Raw genomic sequence first — 17,022 nt, forward strand, 5'->3', positions numbered from 1 at the left:
TAAGTCAGTTGTTAATCTTATTGGGATTCCCTTGTGTGTGACAGGTTGTTTTTCTCTTGCTGCTTTCAAGGATTTTCCTTTGTCTTTGTCTCTCAGCATCTTTACTATTTTACTATTTACTATCTGTGTGTGTCCTCTGTGTTTGTCTTACTTAGGAGTTTCTTGAGTTTCTTGGATGTGTGTAGATTAATTTTTTTAAGACTCAAATTTGGGAAGTTTTCAACCATTATTTCTTCAAATACTTTTTCTGCTCTTTTTTCTCTTCTTTTTTTGGTAGTCACATTACATATATATTAATGCACTTAATGGTCTCCCACAGATCTTTGAGGCTGTATTCATTTTTTCTGCATTATTTTTCTCTCTGTTGTTCAGCTTACATAATCTCTATTGAACTATATTCAAGTTTGCTAATTCTTTCTTCTGCCAGTTCAAATTTACTGTGGAGCCCCTGTAGTTAAGTTTTAATTTTAGTTATTGTAATTTTCAACTCAAGGATTTCCATTTTTTATAAATTCTATCTCTTTATTAATCTCTATTGATGAGACATTTTCAACATGCCTTCTTTTACTTCTTTAAGCATAGTTAAAAAAATTATTTGAACATATTCATAATGTCTACTTTAAAGAGTTTGTTAAATTTGCCATCTGATCCCTCTCATGGACAGTTTCTTCTGTTGCCTGCTTTTTTTTTTCTGGGTACGGTTCATATTTTCCTATTTCTGTGCATGTCTCATATATTTATTGCTCTTGTTGTTGTAAACTGGATGCTTTCAATAGAGAGAACCAGGGAAAAAGACAGCTAAGAAAAACCCTCATGGAACAACTCTGTAGCAGCTCCAGATACACGTTTCTACTCCTCCTTCTGTGGGGCTTATTAATATTGTTTATTTATTTGTTTAGTTACTGGACTATTTTGGGGTAGTCTTTTTGCTCTGTGGTGTGAAGCTTCTGGTGTTGTTCCTCAGAGGACACAGCCTTGGGTATGCCTACAGTCACCCTTGGAGAACAGTAGCTTTAGTAGGGCTCTGTTTGACTGTCTCTTTTCCTGATCACTTCTAGATGTTAGGTGTCACTAATTATTTGCTAATTGCCCTATTGTTTTTGACAATGCTCTTGGGCATAAATTGCTCCACAGTCTGATCCAATTGCAGGGGCAGTTTTTGAGGTTAGTTTAGACCTCAGGAGAGCTCTTTTTAGCTGTCTCTTCTGGGTTCTCTCTGGTAAACTAGCTGCCCTATGGTTTAGCTTCTATCTCTCATGAAGTTTTTAGCCTCCTCTTAATTGTTTACCATCAAAACTCCATTGTTTTTGAGAATGCCTTAGACTTGAACTTCTCCACACTTTGTTTCAAATAAAATTAGTTCCTTTGGAGAGAGCTTCAGGGCTGTCTGTTTAAAGGCCTGTCTCTACTCCTATGTGAACTCTCTGAGTCATGGCTCTGAATTGTGGGGGCAGGGATGGTGGCCTGCTTCTTTTGGAATGGTTGCTCCAAAAGTAGGGCATTGGGTGGGGGGGTTCATAACATCTGGTCTTCTCAGCTTGCTTGTTCAAGCATGAAATCTCAGTCCTACAAATGAGCTTGTTTGAGAATAATCATGGCCCCAGTATTCCCAGCATGCCACACCCTAGTAAAGCATTTGCTCTATGAGTGGGAGGTAGGTAGAAGAAGACAACCGCCAGCTTCTTGGCTGCACTCACCTGGAATTTAACCTCTGCAACATGTAGCCTGAGAGATGTGAAGTTCTTATAACCTGCCCCTCTGAGGAAAATAAGACAGTCCTGGGATCTCGGAGAAGAAAGAGCCATGTGCTTTTTCCACCTGGAATGGAGTCTCTGTCATGCTGAGCTGGAAATAGGGAGAGAGAGAGTGGGTTATAAACCAAATGCCACAGACTCACTATTCTTACTGAGTTTTAGATTTTCTTAATTAATATTTCTGCATTTTCTATATGCCATTAGGACAATTTAAAAAGATTTAAAATGGTTGTCTTGAAAATAATGTTCACCAGTTAAACTTGTTTAATTGGGATCCACAGAGCTCCTCATTGCCATTCCAGAAGTGGAACTTCCAAAGTATGTTTTATGTATAATTTTGATTTATTGACCCAACAATGTCAAAACATATCAAAAATCAAAAATATTGGAAAAAATTCTTAAAAAGCAGCCTGTGACCTCCTAATAGGTGTGGTCACAGCCCTCTGTGGTTCTGAGGTGGAGTCATTATTTTTTTGTGTTTAGAGAGGGGCTCTAAAGTGGTCATTTGAGCTGGGTCCTCTTGGACTGGAGTGGGAGATAATTACTCAGCAAGCCATGGATATAAGGCCAGAGACAGACTGATGGATGCCTTGGCAGATGCCAGGGTGAATAGATGACAACTGAGGACTTATGTTCACCAATGCACTGGCACTAATAAGCCCCTAGAACCTAGATGCTGTCATCTTAAGTTTTACCTTCTGGCAGAGTAAGATGCTAAGTTGCAGAAAAATAATTACTTTCTTTCTTACGCCACTAAAAGTGTAGAATAGAATTTAGATCAATTGTAAAAGTACAGGCAATTCTTTTGATGAGTTAGCTGAAGGAAAGGAACTGAGGGAGAGAAAAGGAGGGAAGAATGGGCATTTTTCCTCTCAAGTGAGAGATTAGGGCATGCTTAAGTCCTCATGGCAGGGATATGGTTCAGTGGGAATGCTAAGGATACCAGGGAACAGAAGTAACAGATAGCATGAGATTCCCGAGGCTGGAGAAGGGACCAGCTTCATTAAAATTGGAAAACATAGCTGAGAACTAGTACAAATCTAGTTTAGTTAGGTTTGGTGGCTAAAATATGAAGAAATGTGTATCTTATGGCTTCTATTTTCTTGGAGAAGCAGCACCAAAAGTCATATTCCAAGAGGTTAGGGTTGGTTAAATGTTTGCATGGATAAAGTTTGAAGGGTCACAAAAGGGGCAGAAGCAGTGAGTTGACAAGTGAAAATGCTCAGATTGCCAGCAGGGTGGAAGGGCCAAGCAAGGCTATGGAGTCTAAGTGCAGTGGGTACTAACTGATCTGATTCTGTAATTTTTCTCCAATGCTGTTCAGATGCGCTGGAGCAGGAATGGGGAAGATAGATGACTGGGGTCATCTTGAGTGGAATTATTCCAGAAAATAACTGCTCAGAAACTCTTATATGCTTTTTAAAAACACACATATATAGTTGTTTTCCAAATTAGAAACAAAATCTTTTCTTTTAAATGTTATGCTGTTTTCCCATTCCTTTGATAGTTGTCTTTATCTTCCTTGGCACTTTTCCACGGTTCTCATTGTCCTTTTCAAAAGACAGAGGCAATACAGAATAGCAGTTAAGAGACTACTTCTGGCACCAATCTGCCAGGTGCAAATCTCATGTTTAGCACTTACTAGCTGTGTGATCACATAACACCTCTGTGCCTTGGTTTTCTCATCTGTAAAATGGGGAGAGTGATAATATAGTATGCCTTAATAAGACTGCTCTGAGGATTAAATGAGCTAATGCACCTACTATACAGAGTATTACTTGTTGCTGTTATTATTTCCACCCAAATGAAATACCCAAACTGGGAGCAGAATAAAACATGAAGGATTACATTCTGGCCTTTACATAGTACTCAATATTTAATCCATTCCAATATTTCATAGTTTTTCTTTCTCCTTTTCCCATGAAGTCACTATAATTGCATACTCATAGTAAGCACAACGAAAGGTCGAGGTCTTAGATTATTTTGAGAATCATTCTTTCTTCACCTTTTGAGGTATTGATTGTCTAAGTATTTACACTGGGTCAAATGGGTGGCTGACTTATACCTGTGTATCTCTTGCTTCCAAGTTCATCTCTTTTCTTTGATAGCCTCTTCTGAAAGTGCTACACGTTTTCTTCTCCACAAGTAAACTTGTTATGGCTGATTGTTGTTACAAAGCCACAAGGTCCTTGCTGAGGCTGTAAGCCCTCTGCAGATGAGTACTGTGGCTTCTACCTTTTAGTAGCCTTAGCTCCCAGGAAGTTGCCCTTATATAAAGTAGGAAACAAAAATGGTAGATGATGATCACGATGATGATAATGATGACAGTACCATAATTGATCATTCTTGATTTCCTTACCTGTAGACTTCTTTGGGGATAGAGAGAAACAAACATGGGGTTCTAAGGCCAAACAGACTGCAGTTCAAATCCTAGTTCTACCACTAAATAGTTGGATAGCCTTGGATTAAAAACAAACAATTTAGAGCATTGTAAATTGTTCAGTAATTTATGAACAATTTTCTCTTTTTCCCCTCCAATTCTTGCCTACCATGACTCTCAGAGCTACTAACAGAATGGTCTCTTTCACAAGCCATGCCTTTCCTAAAACTTCCTGCCACCGAAAAGGTAGGGCTGGAATTCCTTTTCTTCCTTAGAGTCCTTCATGCCATCACCTTGTCACTTCCAATCTCTCAGATTTTCCCTTCACTCACCAGGTAGGTTTATTCTATATCACGTTTATTTTTCAATGCCTTCCTTCAATTCTTCTTCTCACGCAACACACTATTTTGCAACACGCTCACCTCCTTACTCTAAGATCTCTAACTCTCTGCCCTTTATTCACAACTGTACTTCCTATTCTATGATGTCTTTTATAACTGGAAGACTTTATCATTTCTCTCTAAATCCCAAAAGTGACTCGGTGCCAAAAAATACACAATTTTTTGCCTTTAACAGGCAAATACCACAGATACCTGTTTTTGTTAGTCCAGCTGCATGAAGTCTGTATATGCTTTATAAAATAACGGCTAGAGGGGAGAGATTATCTCATCTACTTTGTACTACATTGAGTGTAGCAAAATATATACAATTTACAAACTTCTGATTTGTGATGATACCCTGAGAAGCAGAAAAAATTAAAACATCTTTAGCTCTGATATGAATCATATATTTCCACCTTTGATTACAAAATAATGACATGCACCCACCTGTCAAACAAAGAAATACTTAAAAACATATTTAAATACTTTACAGGAAGAAAATGCTGGCTATTTCACATTGAAATCTTCATACGACAGCTAATGTCTTTTCATATCTACTGTAAATAACTTGTTCAATTAAGGCTATGAAATACTGACGAAAAGAGGGTCAGGACGGAGGAAAAGAAAGAGGGAAAGATAACATTTTAAAAAATTCCGAGTAAATGATTCTGTGTACAGTCATATTTAACATTAGAAAGTTCACATAACACAAATCCTGAATCATGCTTTTGAATTATTGTAAAATCTTTTCTGCTAAGATAGAAATTTAAAAAGCATCTTTGATTTGCATATTTCCAAAGATATTTTCAGTTTGCTTGAAGTTCTTCTCCAACTTTATGCCTGTGTTTTAATACCCTGTTACATATAGTCCCACACCTATTCTCCCTTTAATAAATACATTATCTGCGGCAAGTCATAGCTATAAAGCAACCATCAGCTATTTTAAAAAACACAAAATATACCAAATTTCTAAATGTAGGAGAGTATGATCTTCTTGGAAAAGTCTATGCTAATTCCAAGAGGCTGCTTCTCAAAATAGTTTTAGAATTTCTCTTTGGAATCGTTTTCAGTTAGCTAAAAGCCACATAGGAAACCCAACCTTGTTGTTTCATAGAGGTCTCATTTTAAAAAATAATAAAAATTTAAATAAAGTGGCATCACTCACCTTATTCAATCAACTTGACTTCAGATTACATTTTTGGTTATATCCAAAAATCAAATTTACCTCAAAAGACAAAGATTTTCTACAATGAAAATATTTTTTTTAAAGTGAAAGCGTTCTGAGAGCAGCATTCCAAAATTTATCAGAAATAAAAGTAACAGGTTAGAGTAAGGATAAAGCTTCAAAGTTTTCCAAGGAAGATCATTTTGGAGGTATGACGTGGGTGGAAGGAATGTTAATTTTTACATATAATCTTGGAAAACATTTAAAAGACACATTTCTTTATGTTCATACTTTATTTGTCCTTCAGATGGTTGAATTTTATCTAATAATAACTACCTTTTCAAAATCCTAAAATGATTTTAAGTGGGTTATGAATTAAAAATTTTCCACAAAGGTTACTAGGGGGTGGGGTGAGGAGGTGCACCAATGTGTGTAAGGATAAGACTTTTCCACTTGCAATCTAAGCACCCAAAGCATGTCTGAGGCGCAAGCTCTAGAAGCTAAAGTTTTGTTGGATGGTGCGATTTAGAGGGGCTTTCAAGCAGCTCTGAGGGTCTCCATTCATTCCTGAAATTCTGTGTAGTTGAACAATACTAGCTGCATTCAATGTGTTGTTTGTTTCACAGTGTGGTCCTATAATACGAGCTTTTCAGTTATAGTGAATGTTATTTTTGTCATTTTTGGCACTTACAGTTCACAATGCTTGGTTATGTGGTTTAATTTAAGATTGTTTTAATTTTTGCATTTTACATTCCTTTCGGCACTTTTGAAGAAGGGACATTGTCTTTTATGTTGTTTGGGGAAAGTGGTAAGCCTCCCCCGTCTCTAGCTTTAAATGTTTGGCTTTATGAAATCCACGACTCTCCCCCAGAATCTTCCATCATTAAATAATGCGAGTGGAAATTTGCCTTCATAAGCTGGCCACTCCAACCGTCTTAGAGGCTGGTATCCCCAGCTTCGGATTTAGGCTGTTTGGTCGCTGCCGTCACAGGCTCTGGTGGTCCCTCTCGGCAGAAAAGTACAACTGGATTTTTGCGGGCCCACATGGCCACGTCCCCTGCCACTCCGCTGGCAGGGTTGGAAGAGGACATCCTGCTGCAGGCCCCCAGCCGGTTGGCATAGCGATTTCGAAGGCGACTGCGGCTTCTGGCTTGCAGACCCCGGCCCTGGCTGGGCAGGAAAGCGTCCACATTCCTAGTCCGGTAGCCCTCCTCGCGGTTGCGCCCTAGGAGCATCGAAATGTTGGGATTGCGGATGGCGTAGATGACAGGATTGATGGCCCCATTGGCCCATGTCAGCCAGACGGCCACCACGTTGAGGAGCGAGGGGGCCTGCACGGTCTGGGCCTGCCGGGCGGCGGCCAGCAGCACCAGGAAGCAGTAGGGCCCCCAGCAGCAGATGACGAAGATGATCATGATGAGCACGGTAGTGGCCGTGCGCACCTCGCTGAAGAAGCGCAGCACGCGCGCGTAGGTGTTCACCGGCCGCACGCGCACGTCCGACAGGCGCACCGTCTTGCAGATGTGGTAGTGGCAGAAGCACATGAGCAGGAAGGGCAGCAGGTAGCAGGCCACCACCAGCCCCACGCTGAAGGCCGCGCCCAGCTGCGCGGGGTCCGGGGAGGTCCGGTAGAGGCAGCCGTGGAAGCTCTGCGCCGCCGCAAGTTCCCGGGGCGCCCCGAGCAGCTCCCAGGGCAAGGAGAAGCCCAGGGCCGTCAGCCAGGCGCCCGCCAGCAGCTGCAGCGCGCGGCGGCGGCCGATCTTCTCCCGCGGCGGCCGCACGATGGCGCAGTAGCGGTCCAACGAGATGAGCGCCACACTGAGCGTGGACACGATGCCGAAGCACGAGCTGAAGAAGCGGCTGGCGGCGCAGAAGCCGCGCCAGGGCCCCGCGGCGGCGGCAGGCGCCGAGCCCCCGGGCGGCGTGAAGAGGTCCAGGAAGGCGGCGGGCAGGCAGAGCAGCGCCGTGAGCAGATCCGATAGGGACAGCGACAGGATGAAGGCGTTGGTGACGGTGCGGAGCTGCCGGTGCTTCACAATCACCCCCATCACCGCGCAGTTGCCCAGGCTAGACAGCAGGAAGATGAGCAGGAGGACGAGCGCCTGGGCCGCCACCGCAGCTCCGTGCGACAGCAGCGGCGCCGCCTCCGGGCCCAGCGGCGGCCTCACCGCCGCCCCCGCCTCCCGCGCTGCCCCGGACCTGCCAAGGCCGCCGACACCGGGAGCGGCAGCTATGCCGCCTCCGCTTGCGTCGCTCAGGTTCCCCAGCGCCGCGGCCGCCGCGGTCGCCACGGTGCTGAAGGAGAGCACGGCCGCCGTGGCCGCGGAGGAAGTCCCGCCAGGTGGGCCGGCCGCGGAGGGGGCGCCGGGGTGCGGGCTGCCCAGTAAGGCCATGCTCGCTGGTGGGCGGGGCGGCGGCGGCGGCTCCTCCATGGGGCCCAGTGGCGGCCGCGGATCTCCTCATCCCGCACCGGGGGCGGCGGCCGCTAGGTCGGAGTGGTGGCTTGGGGCCGGGGGTTAGCGGCCGCCGCGGGGAGCTGGGCTCGGCCGGAGGGGTGGCGGTCGCTGGGGACCTGGCGGAGCTTTTGACGTGGGTTCCAGTGTTGCCAAGGGAACCGCGTGTTTACGCAGGAGCGCGGGGCGGGACGCCAGCCCAGTACGCGCTGCAAAGCCGGCCCGCGACACCACCCCTCCGGAGGTTACTGGCCCGGGTCTTCGGGTTTCCGAGAGTGCCAGGTCGACCTCCTCAGGGACCACTGTCCGGCCAGATAAAGCGCGGCTGGCATGCAAACAAATGACCAGATTCAACGAAAGTTCACTCTTGCTCTCTTTTGTAGGGTACAAATGTTCTACAGGCAGGCCTTTTGGGGAGTGGTGGGGGGGGCGCTTTGCTTCCTGTGGGTGCTTTTGGTATATACAGGTAGGAAAGGAATCTAGAACGTGAAGTGAAAGAAAAATCCAGAAGTCTACATCCAGACATCTTAAACTTGAGAAGCAGACTAATTTAAACCAGTAATTCTCAAACTGGAGCTAACAGAATTCACAGAGGGCGTGTTAAAATACAAGTGACGAGGTCTCAACCCCAGCGTTTTGAATATGTCTGGGGAAGTGCCCAAGAATTTGTATCTCTAATGGGTTCGCGGGTGGTGATGAGGATGCTGGTCCCAGGACCACACTTTGAGAACCACTGATGTCAAGAGCTTCATAAAATGCAGATTCCCTGGCTGACAGAATTACTAAGGATGGGCCCATGACTCTAAACCCCATAGGTGATTCTGATACAGGTGCTCTGAGGAGCTAGGATAGTTCCTTTAGATGTTACTTCATTTCCAAGGGCCTGGACCTCAGGCCCCTACTGGCTGAAAAATGGGGGGAGAGGGATTGGTGCCTTGCCCTGCTAGCAGCCTTCATCTGTTCTCAGGAATGGGGTATGTTTTGAGTCTAAGGTGCTGCCAGCTTGGCAGTCATCACAGATGCAGCTCCAGGTACCTGGCTGGGAGATACAGGGAAAAGAAAGGTAGGGCTACCCAGGGAAGTTGCATCTCAAGTTTCTGGGCATGGCCTTTAATGGGGAAAAGTGTGATAAACCCTCAGGTTAACTAACCCTGGGCTCTTCTCTAAAGCAGTGGTTCACAGAGTATGGACATTGGACCAGCAGCATCAACATCCCCTAGAAACCTTGAGAAATACAAATTATCAGGCCTACAGTGCATAGGATACCCCTGATCTACTGAAACTCCTGTGGTGGGGCCCAGGCACCTATGTTTTAACAAGCCCTCCCAGTGATTCTGATGCACAAATTTGAGAAACACTGCTCTAAAGAATGACTAGTACATTTGTAGGTCTTAGAATCAATGGTGTTAGTATCTGGAGTGCTTATTTCATTCAGAAAAAATATCCTACAGGAAATTTACAGTATAAATAGAAGAACGTTTAAGGTGGCAAACCAAAACTGGGTTTCTCAGCCTCAGCGTCATGGACTTTTTGGGCCAGATAATTCTTTATTGCAGGGGCCATCTATACATTGTATAGATGTTCAGCAGCATCCCTAGTCTCTACCTACGAGATGCCAGTAGCACCTCTCCCAGCTGTGACAACTAAAAATTTCTTCAGATATTGCCAAATGTCCTCTTGGGAGCAGTCAACGCCAGCTTAATCTAGACTGATTTTGTCTTAATTTTGTCAACCAAAGCAAAAATATAATTATCATCCATTAATTTATTTAGCAAACACAATCTTCTAAGATTGTGCTTAGTTTTAGGAAACAACATATAAGATAGGAAACCCAGCCCAAATAACCTTAAGCCACCGGCCAACACAGTATATTGCAGTGTGCTAAATATTGTCTTAAAAATATGTGAGTGAAATTATTTGGAAGTGACTAACTCTTCCTAACAAAGACTTTGTACAAGAGGTGACATTAGACTTTTTAAAAAAAGAAGAAAGGGAAAGAACATTTGATGCATGTGCAAAGTCTGGAGGTTAGTGTTGAAGTGAGCAGTGTCTGAATTCTAGGATATTGGAGATAGGGAGTGAAGAAGGAAATAAATGATCAAAGTTTATTGGGGCCGCCTTATGATGGGCCTTGTAGGCCATGCTCTGGAGACTGAACTTCATCAGGGGAGGAGGGGCTAATAGCACAAGGGAGGGCCGTGAGCAAGTGCATGGTTCAGAAGGGCCAGAAGGACTGCACCCTTCTGGTTCCTTCCTTCCTCATCTTTCTCAGTGTCCTCTCCTCTGCCAGTTCATCCTCTTCCACCTGCCTTTACATGCTGGAGTTCATCAAAGCCCTGTTCTCAGCTCCTCTGGACTCCCCCCTCAGCCCCATCTCACTCATATCCAGGACTTCAAAGATTATCTATATATTCATTACTCAAATTATGTCTGTGGCCCCAACCTACATGTCCTGCTACTTGGCATCTCTCTCCTTGATGTGCCAGTGGCACATCAAATGGGTGCATGATCCTCTTCCTACTTCCCCTGAAAAACTTGGTCCTCAATACTCTGTATCTCAGAATATGGTAGAACCATCCTTCTAGCTTTTAAGCCAAAAACGTAAGAGTTTTCCTTGATAAATCCCTCCTGCTTACCACCAGTCCACATCCAATTCATCAACCAAGACCGACGGATTTTAGTTGCGGACTATCTTTGCATCCATTCACCTCCTCCATCCTGAATCTTGGCTCTCATCCTCTCTTTGGACTACTGTTGTCACTGTTGTCCTAACCAGTTTTCCCACATCCAGTCCCTACATTGTAGGCAGCTAGGCATAATGCTCTTAAAAAAAATTCTTCATGCCACTTACTTATTTACATTCTTCTAATTAGGCCAGTGTAGTGGCGTGTGCCTGTAGTCCCAGGTACTTAGGAAGCTGAGGAGGGAGGATCGTTTGAGCCCAGTAGTTAGAGGCCAGCCTGGGCAACATAGTGAGACCATGTCTCTTTAAAAAAAAAAACCCTATTGGCTTTCCCCATTTATTTTAGAATAAGGACCCCAATCCTTAATATTTCCTACAAGGCACTGCATGATTTGACCCTGCTTCCTCTCTAGTCTCATTCGGTACCACTTTCCTTCTTTTTTGCTGTGTTCCTGCCACACTTGGCTTTTATGACTTCCTTAAACCTTCCATCTTAGGGCGTTTGCACTTGCTATCCCCTCTGCCTGGAAAGCTCCATCTTTTTCCTCCCTTCCCTAGCATCCCCATCTTCGCGTTAAGGTTAGTCCATGGGGGAAGCCTCCCTTGACGGATACCTCCTCTCCCCACGTATTGGGCCATGTTCCCCTGTTAGTTTCACAGCACTCTTATTTTCCATTGTAGCACATAACCATGGTCTATAATTTTTTGCGAGATTATCTAAGTATTACCTGCCTCCCACTGTATACTTTACGAGGACCTAAACCTTGCCTGTTTATTTTATGAGATCCCCAGCACTTAGCATTCTAACAAACTGCTATACAAATGCCAACATACAAAAAAAAATTTTTTGAGTAACTGTAAGAGGAGAATCTGGAATTTAGGAGACCACTTAAGGAGAGGCATTCTAATAGTCCAGGTGAAAAATGAGTGTCTGAAGTGGACCTTTGCAGTGAAGAAGGAGAGGTCATGTATAGATTAGGGTAGGTAGTATATGGATTAGGATTATCTGGGCATAAGTAACACATGAGGATACTGGTTCACATAAGCAATATAGGAATTTACTGGAAGGACAGGGGATGTTCCATTTACAAAAGGACAGTCTAACAGCAGCTCCAAGAAGAAGATAAGTCAGAGCAGTCCTGTGGGTAGGGAGAGCAGAAACTGATGGGAGTGATCTCTTTAGGCCACCACTGGAACAGATCAGCTTCAGTTTTCAGACCTTATGTCATTTCTCAAGATCTCAGGTCTGGGGGAGAAAGTCTTGACTGGTGTATCAGTTTCCCAGCAGTCCTAGCCAAGACTACATGCAGGTAGTTTCCCAAAGAAAAAGGAGAATGCTGTTGATAAAAGAAGGGGAGGCCAGGCGTGGTGGCTCATGCCTGTAATCCCGGCACTTTGGGAGGCCAAGGTGGGTGAATCACGAGGTCAGGAGTTCAAGACCAGCCTGGGCAACATGGTGAAACCCCGTCTCTACTAAAAATACAAAAAAAATAGCTGAACATAGTGGCAGGCACCTGTAATCCCAGCTACTCAGGAGGCTGAGGCAGGAGGACCACTTGAACCTGGGAAGCAGAGGTTGCAGTGAGCCAAGATTGCGCCACTGCACTCTCACCCTGGTGACAGAGTGAGACTCCATCTCATAAAAAAAAAAAAAAAAAAGTTGGGGGGTAAAAGAAGGGGAAAGGCATGATGGCTGGAGAAATCCACAGCTATCCACCTCAGGAGCATCAACAAAGAGGACAAAGATTGTGAATAGGAGCCAAGGGTCAATCCCAAGTCCCTAGCTTGGTGGATGGTGGTGCCATTAATCAACTTAGGAAATAAGGGAAGAGGGCCACAGTCTAGGGGGAAAATGATCTTGGTTGTCCTCTAAGTAATAAATCTACAGTATGGCCTTAGACCTCAGAGATTAGGGAAGTGGATGTGGTTAGTCTCTCTACAAGAGGGAAAACCATGGCAATGAATGTGACAATTTAAGACAGAGTAGTCAGGGAAGAAAGAAAAGGACCATGGATGGAATGCTAGGGAGTACTAAAAGTTAAGAAGCAGATAAAGAAAGCAAAGCTAGGCAGGTGAATGATACAGTTAATGAGGCACATTGGTCTATTGAGAAATCAGCTGTTTTATGTTTTTGGTTTTCAGAAAAGAAGGTAAGGCAATTTTCCCAGCTTCTTATGAGGAACGTACTTGTGAGCGCTATCCTTTACCTCCAGGTGGAGAGCTAACAGGCTTTTCATGTGTTTCAGAGCTTAGAGGAGAAGTTGCCAGCCAGGATTACCCAAACAGGTAATTCAAATAGGCTCATCCAAAAGTTTGCTACTCACAGTACTCCAACCAGCAACATTAGCATCGCCTGAGAGCTTGTTAGAAATGCCCCACCCCGTGTCTGATGAATGAGAATCTAAGATTCTCAGGTGATTCACATGCACATTGAAGTATGAAGAACAGTGTCCTAAAGAGGGGTAGTATGGAATCTGTGGCTTTCAGGATTGAAGAGAAGGGTGACCTAACTCTTATTGAGTCCGGAGGACTTGAAGCAAAGCGCATTGTGAGTTCATGATGAAGAGGAGATGGGCCTGGGCCCATACAATTGCAGCACTTTGGTGGGCACTAATGGGGACTGGGTACTAACCTCATAAGCCTAACTGAGTGGTTCTGTGGGTGAGCTCAGCACCAAGGGACTAGAGTTGCCTGTTCTAAAATGGACCACACCTGCCTGCAGGGAGCAAGCAGCGGGGGCCACCATGGATTGCATAGACCATAAGACCTGGCAATTAGGTAAAGTTTCTAATGAGTAATGAGGTAGAAGCCAGATTGCAATAGTTGAATAGCAAAATGGAAGGTGAGAAAATGTACCCAATGAGGAGACAGTAAGGAATCTAGAAGCTTAAATACCAAGGGAAGGAGTTAGCAGTGACAGCCATCCACAGAGGGAAGGAGGGACAGGGATGTTTGTTTCATTTTGTTTACAATTAGCACATTTAAATACTTAGGAGAAGGAACCAGTGGGGGGGGGGGGGGGGCAGGAGACTGGAGACACCTGAAAAAGGTTAATTGATGAGGCAAGACCCTCACTGAGATGGGAAGGGATAGATGTGAGCAGTATTGAGAAGGCAGAATCAACAGGGCTTTGTGACTGACTAGACATGTGGAGGTCAGAGGAGGAGGAGTTGATTTCCCTAATGTTTTTTAGTTCAAGGGAACCAGGGTGAAGTACAGCAAGAATGAACACTATTGCAAGGGTTCAGCTGTGGTTTGGATTGAAATTTAGGAAGACTTAGGTAATAGCTGTTGTTTAATGTTCAAGAAATATAACATTCTTATTAAAGTACTATATCCTAGACCAAGTTATGGCCATCCTATCTTAGAACTGGAGGAAGTGTTGTAGGAAAATACTAGACTTGGAGTCAGAACTCCTAGATGTGCAGCCTCTAAATGACCTTAGGAGAGTTATTTAACATGTTTGACTTGCATCTCCCTTAAATGTATAAATGGGATAAAAACAGTGGCATACCATGGGTAGGGCAGGAGTTGTTTCCCCTGGTGGAGTTGATAAAGGGGTGTCCCGTCTTTAGAGAATTTTAGAACAAAAATAATAAAACCAACTAAAAGTGTTTTTAAAAATTATCACCAAATGCTGACAATTCTAAATAAGGTCAGTGAGTAAAACTACCCCCTACCTTGATGGCCATGGAATCGTGCATTTCTGAATGTACTTCAGTATGTACCTGATAGATTATAAAATGCTACAAAATGTAATTTTTAAACAATTTTCCTTCAAATTCATGTGACTTGTGAGATTTGGAGGGAAAATACTGGTTCCGTTTTTATTTTTTTTAAAAAGTATAGCAAATCTGATCTGCAAAAATTATTTGGTCATATTGTTAGTGATGTCATTTTTTTGAGGTAAGTGATTTATTTACTACAGAATTCTGTGGAGAATGAGTGAAAAACATCCTCACTGTTTTTGTGTAATAGAGAAATAAAAAACATTAACATGATAGCTTTCCTTTTGTTCAGGTAATTAAATCACAGACCTAATAATAAGGACTATACAGACTCTCTGGGTGATAAAGCCTGTTAAATGAATTAATTAGTTCAGTTTCTGGATGCTCCGAAATAAAATACTATTACCTATCTCACAAAAGTCTCTACTGAATTCTCGGAGAGTGTCACATCTTAGAATATTTTAATGCTTCAGCTATTTTTAACAGGCTCACAGGAAGTATTAACTAGAAGGAATGCCAATAGTAAGCATTTATTTCATGTTTTAAATCTACCTAGCATGCAGCTGATAGAGTATGAGACTCATTCCATTGTAAGGATTCACTGCTTAATTTCTACTGTATATCTGTATTTTAATAACGCAATAAGCAACCCCTTTTATAAAAGCCCTGAAGATATAGCAAAAGTCTGATTACTAGTTGGTCTTCTCAGCATCAGTCTCTGATACTTCAGTACCTGTGGATGTAGAAGCTGGGCTTTGCGCCACAGAGAACACCCTAGCAGCAGCTATAACAAAGAAGCTGACTCCAGCCCCATCCTTCCCAGGCTATTGTGCTAAGTGTTGAGTACTTTATAATAATCCATCTCCTTTACATGCTGCTTATAGAGTGGGCATTATTCTCCTCAAAAAAATGGAAGACAAAAATAATGAGCTTGTAAAGTTCACTATTAAATTCCACATATTATTCGAAGAGCCTTTAATACAAAATATGATATTAATAGTAATTACTATAGAGCAATATTTTAAAAGTAACTACTGTTTTAATTTTACCTGATATGTTAATCACTAGAAAAAGACTCTGAATTTCTGGCATTTTGTATGCTAGACATAAGTGATATTTATACAAATACAGTTGCAAATATGAGGTATAATGACTTTATATTTAGCCACAGGGTAGTATTTTAGAAAGAATGAAAGTTAGTTTATATGTATAATTTGATTATTTGTTTTCATATAATTTAGAGAAAACAGTAGTTAAGGATAATGATTACTTTAAAAAGAAAGCCCTTAAAATCATGGAAGAAGTCACTTGAGAAGAAATCCATCCCTCAGTGGGTCGTCATCTTCTACTATAAAGCTTGCTGTACCCGTGTAATGGGCTTGTCCTGATACTTCCACTATAACAGCTTTAAAATCACCACATTTTGCTTCCTGAAAAAAAGATGAAGGGAGTATACTATCAAAATATTGCACTCATATTATATCTGGCTTGAAAATTGTACTCTCGACTTTTATCATGTGAAGGAAAAGCCAAGGGTTAATCCTACGGGCCAGGGAAGGTTTTTAAGGAGAGTGACAAGGTCAGACTTGTGTTTTAGATAACTGTAGCTATAAAGTGGGGATCAAACTGGAGAAGAGAGAGACAAGAGACCCAGAAACATGTTAAGAGATAACCTCAATTCACTGAATGATTGATTCCAGAGTCACTATGGGAGTTTTCAGTGAAGATGGAGGGGAATATATACTAACATAGAGATAGTTTGGAGGTAGAACTGATAGGCCTCTTGATCAATGCATGTGGGAATTGAGGACTAGCAATAAGTTAATTATAACCATAGTTTCTAGCTTGGAAATGATGCTAGTGATGCCATTAACCACAATGGGGAGAGAAAGGAAGAGCACATTTGAGAAAGGAAGAAAGGAAGAACTTTTTAACAAGGTGAGTTTGAGACACCTCTGGGACAGTCATTTAGAGACGAGTATAATGAACAGTTGGGATTAAGAGTGTTATATTCAGAAAGACATACAGGGTAGGTAGGCAGGGCAGGGATAAACGTTTGGGAGTCATCATCAGTAGATGGTTGAGAACTGAAGCCTAGGAAGTGGATGAAATTGCCCAGCGGCATCAAACTGTAGAAGAGATGAGAAGGAAGGTGGGGATGAAGTGATGGTAACATCTAAATGGAAGGACAGGGAAAGGAAGCTGTGGCAGGGGAAGAAACTGAGAAGGTACCATCAGGGAGCCTGGACGGGCCCACACAAACAGGGAGAGAGCATGATGCAAGTGAAGACGTTCTGGCAAGCATGATCAATAACTATAAAACAAATAACTGGAAACATTAACATCAGCATATCTTTTTATGTTCTAATTTTTAAAAGAAGAATAACTGAAGCTAAAGGTAAAATGTCAAATATTGTTAGGGTATAATACTTTATCTTTTTATATCTTTTTATAAAGCTGCTGTAGTGTGACAGGTCCT

At 43.0% G+C, this 17,022-nt stretch overlaps 2 protein-coding genes across 9 annotated transcripts in view; both read right to left on the minus strand.

The window, feature by feature from the left end:
* Window positions 1-17,022, minus strand: part of L3HYPDH (trans-L-3-hydroxyproline dehydratase) — a 44,492-nt gene that overhangs the window by 15,413 nt on the left and 12,057 nt on the right. For 3 of the 8 annotated variants that reach the window (XR_008493622.2, XR_008493624.2, XR_008493625.2), the window contains exons 5-6: window positions 3,820-4,021; window positions 1,698-1,845 (exon numbers count right to left, since the gene is read on the minus strand). Coding sequence is in view for 2 of the 8 variants with exons in the window: in XM_054448151.2 (XP_054304126.1) it covers window positions 15,848-15,973 (126 nt within the window). In the remaining 6 variants the exon portion in view is untranslated. Of the gene's footprint in view, window positions 1-1,697; window positions 1,846-3,396; window positions 3,441-3,819; window positions 4,022-15,466; window positions 15,974-17,022 lie in introns of those variants that run through there. The other 5 variants (XM_054448151.2, XM_054448152.2, XR_010123732.1 and 2 more) reach the window with 4 other exon arrangements.
* Window positions 4,908-15,159, minus strand: GPR135 (G protein-coupled receptor 135). Its single transcript, XM_063651657.1, has one exon. It carries the CDS (start codon window positions 8,109-8,111, stop codon window positions 6,615-6,617), a length of 1,497 nt encoding a protein of 498 aa, XP_063507727.1. The 5' UTR covers window positions 8,112-15,159; the 3' UTR covers window positions 4,908-6,614.

Source organism: Pongo pygmaeus, chromosome 15 (assembly GCF_028885625.2).
Source record: "Pongo pygmaeus isolate AG05252 chromosome 15, NHGRI_mPonPyg2-v2.0_pri, whole genome shotgun sequence".
NCBI lineage: Eukaryota > Metazoa > Chordata > Mammalia > Primates > Hominidae > Pongo > Pongo pygmaeus.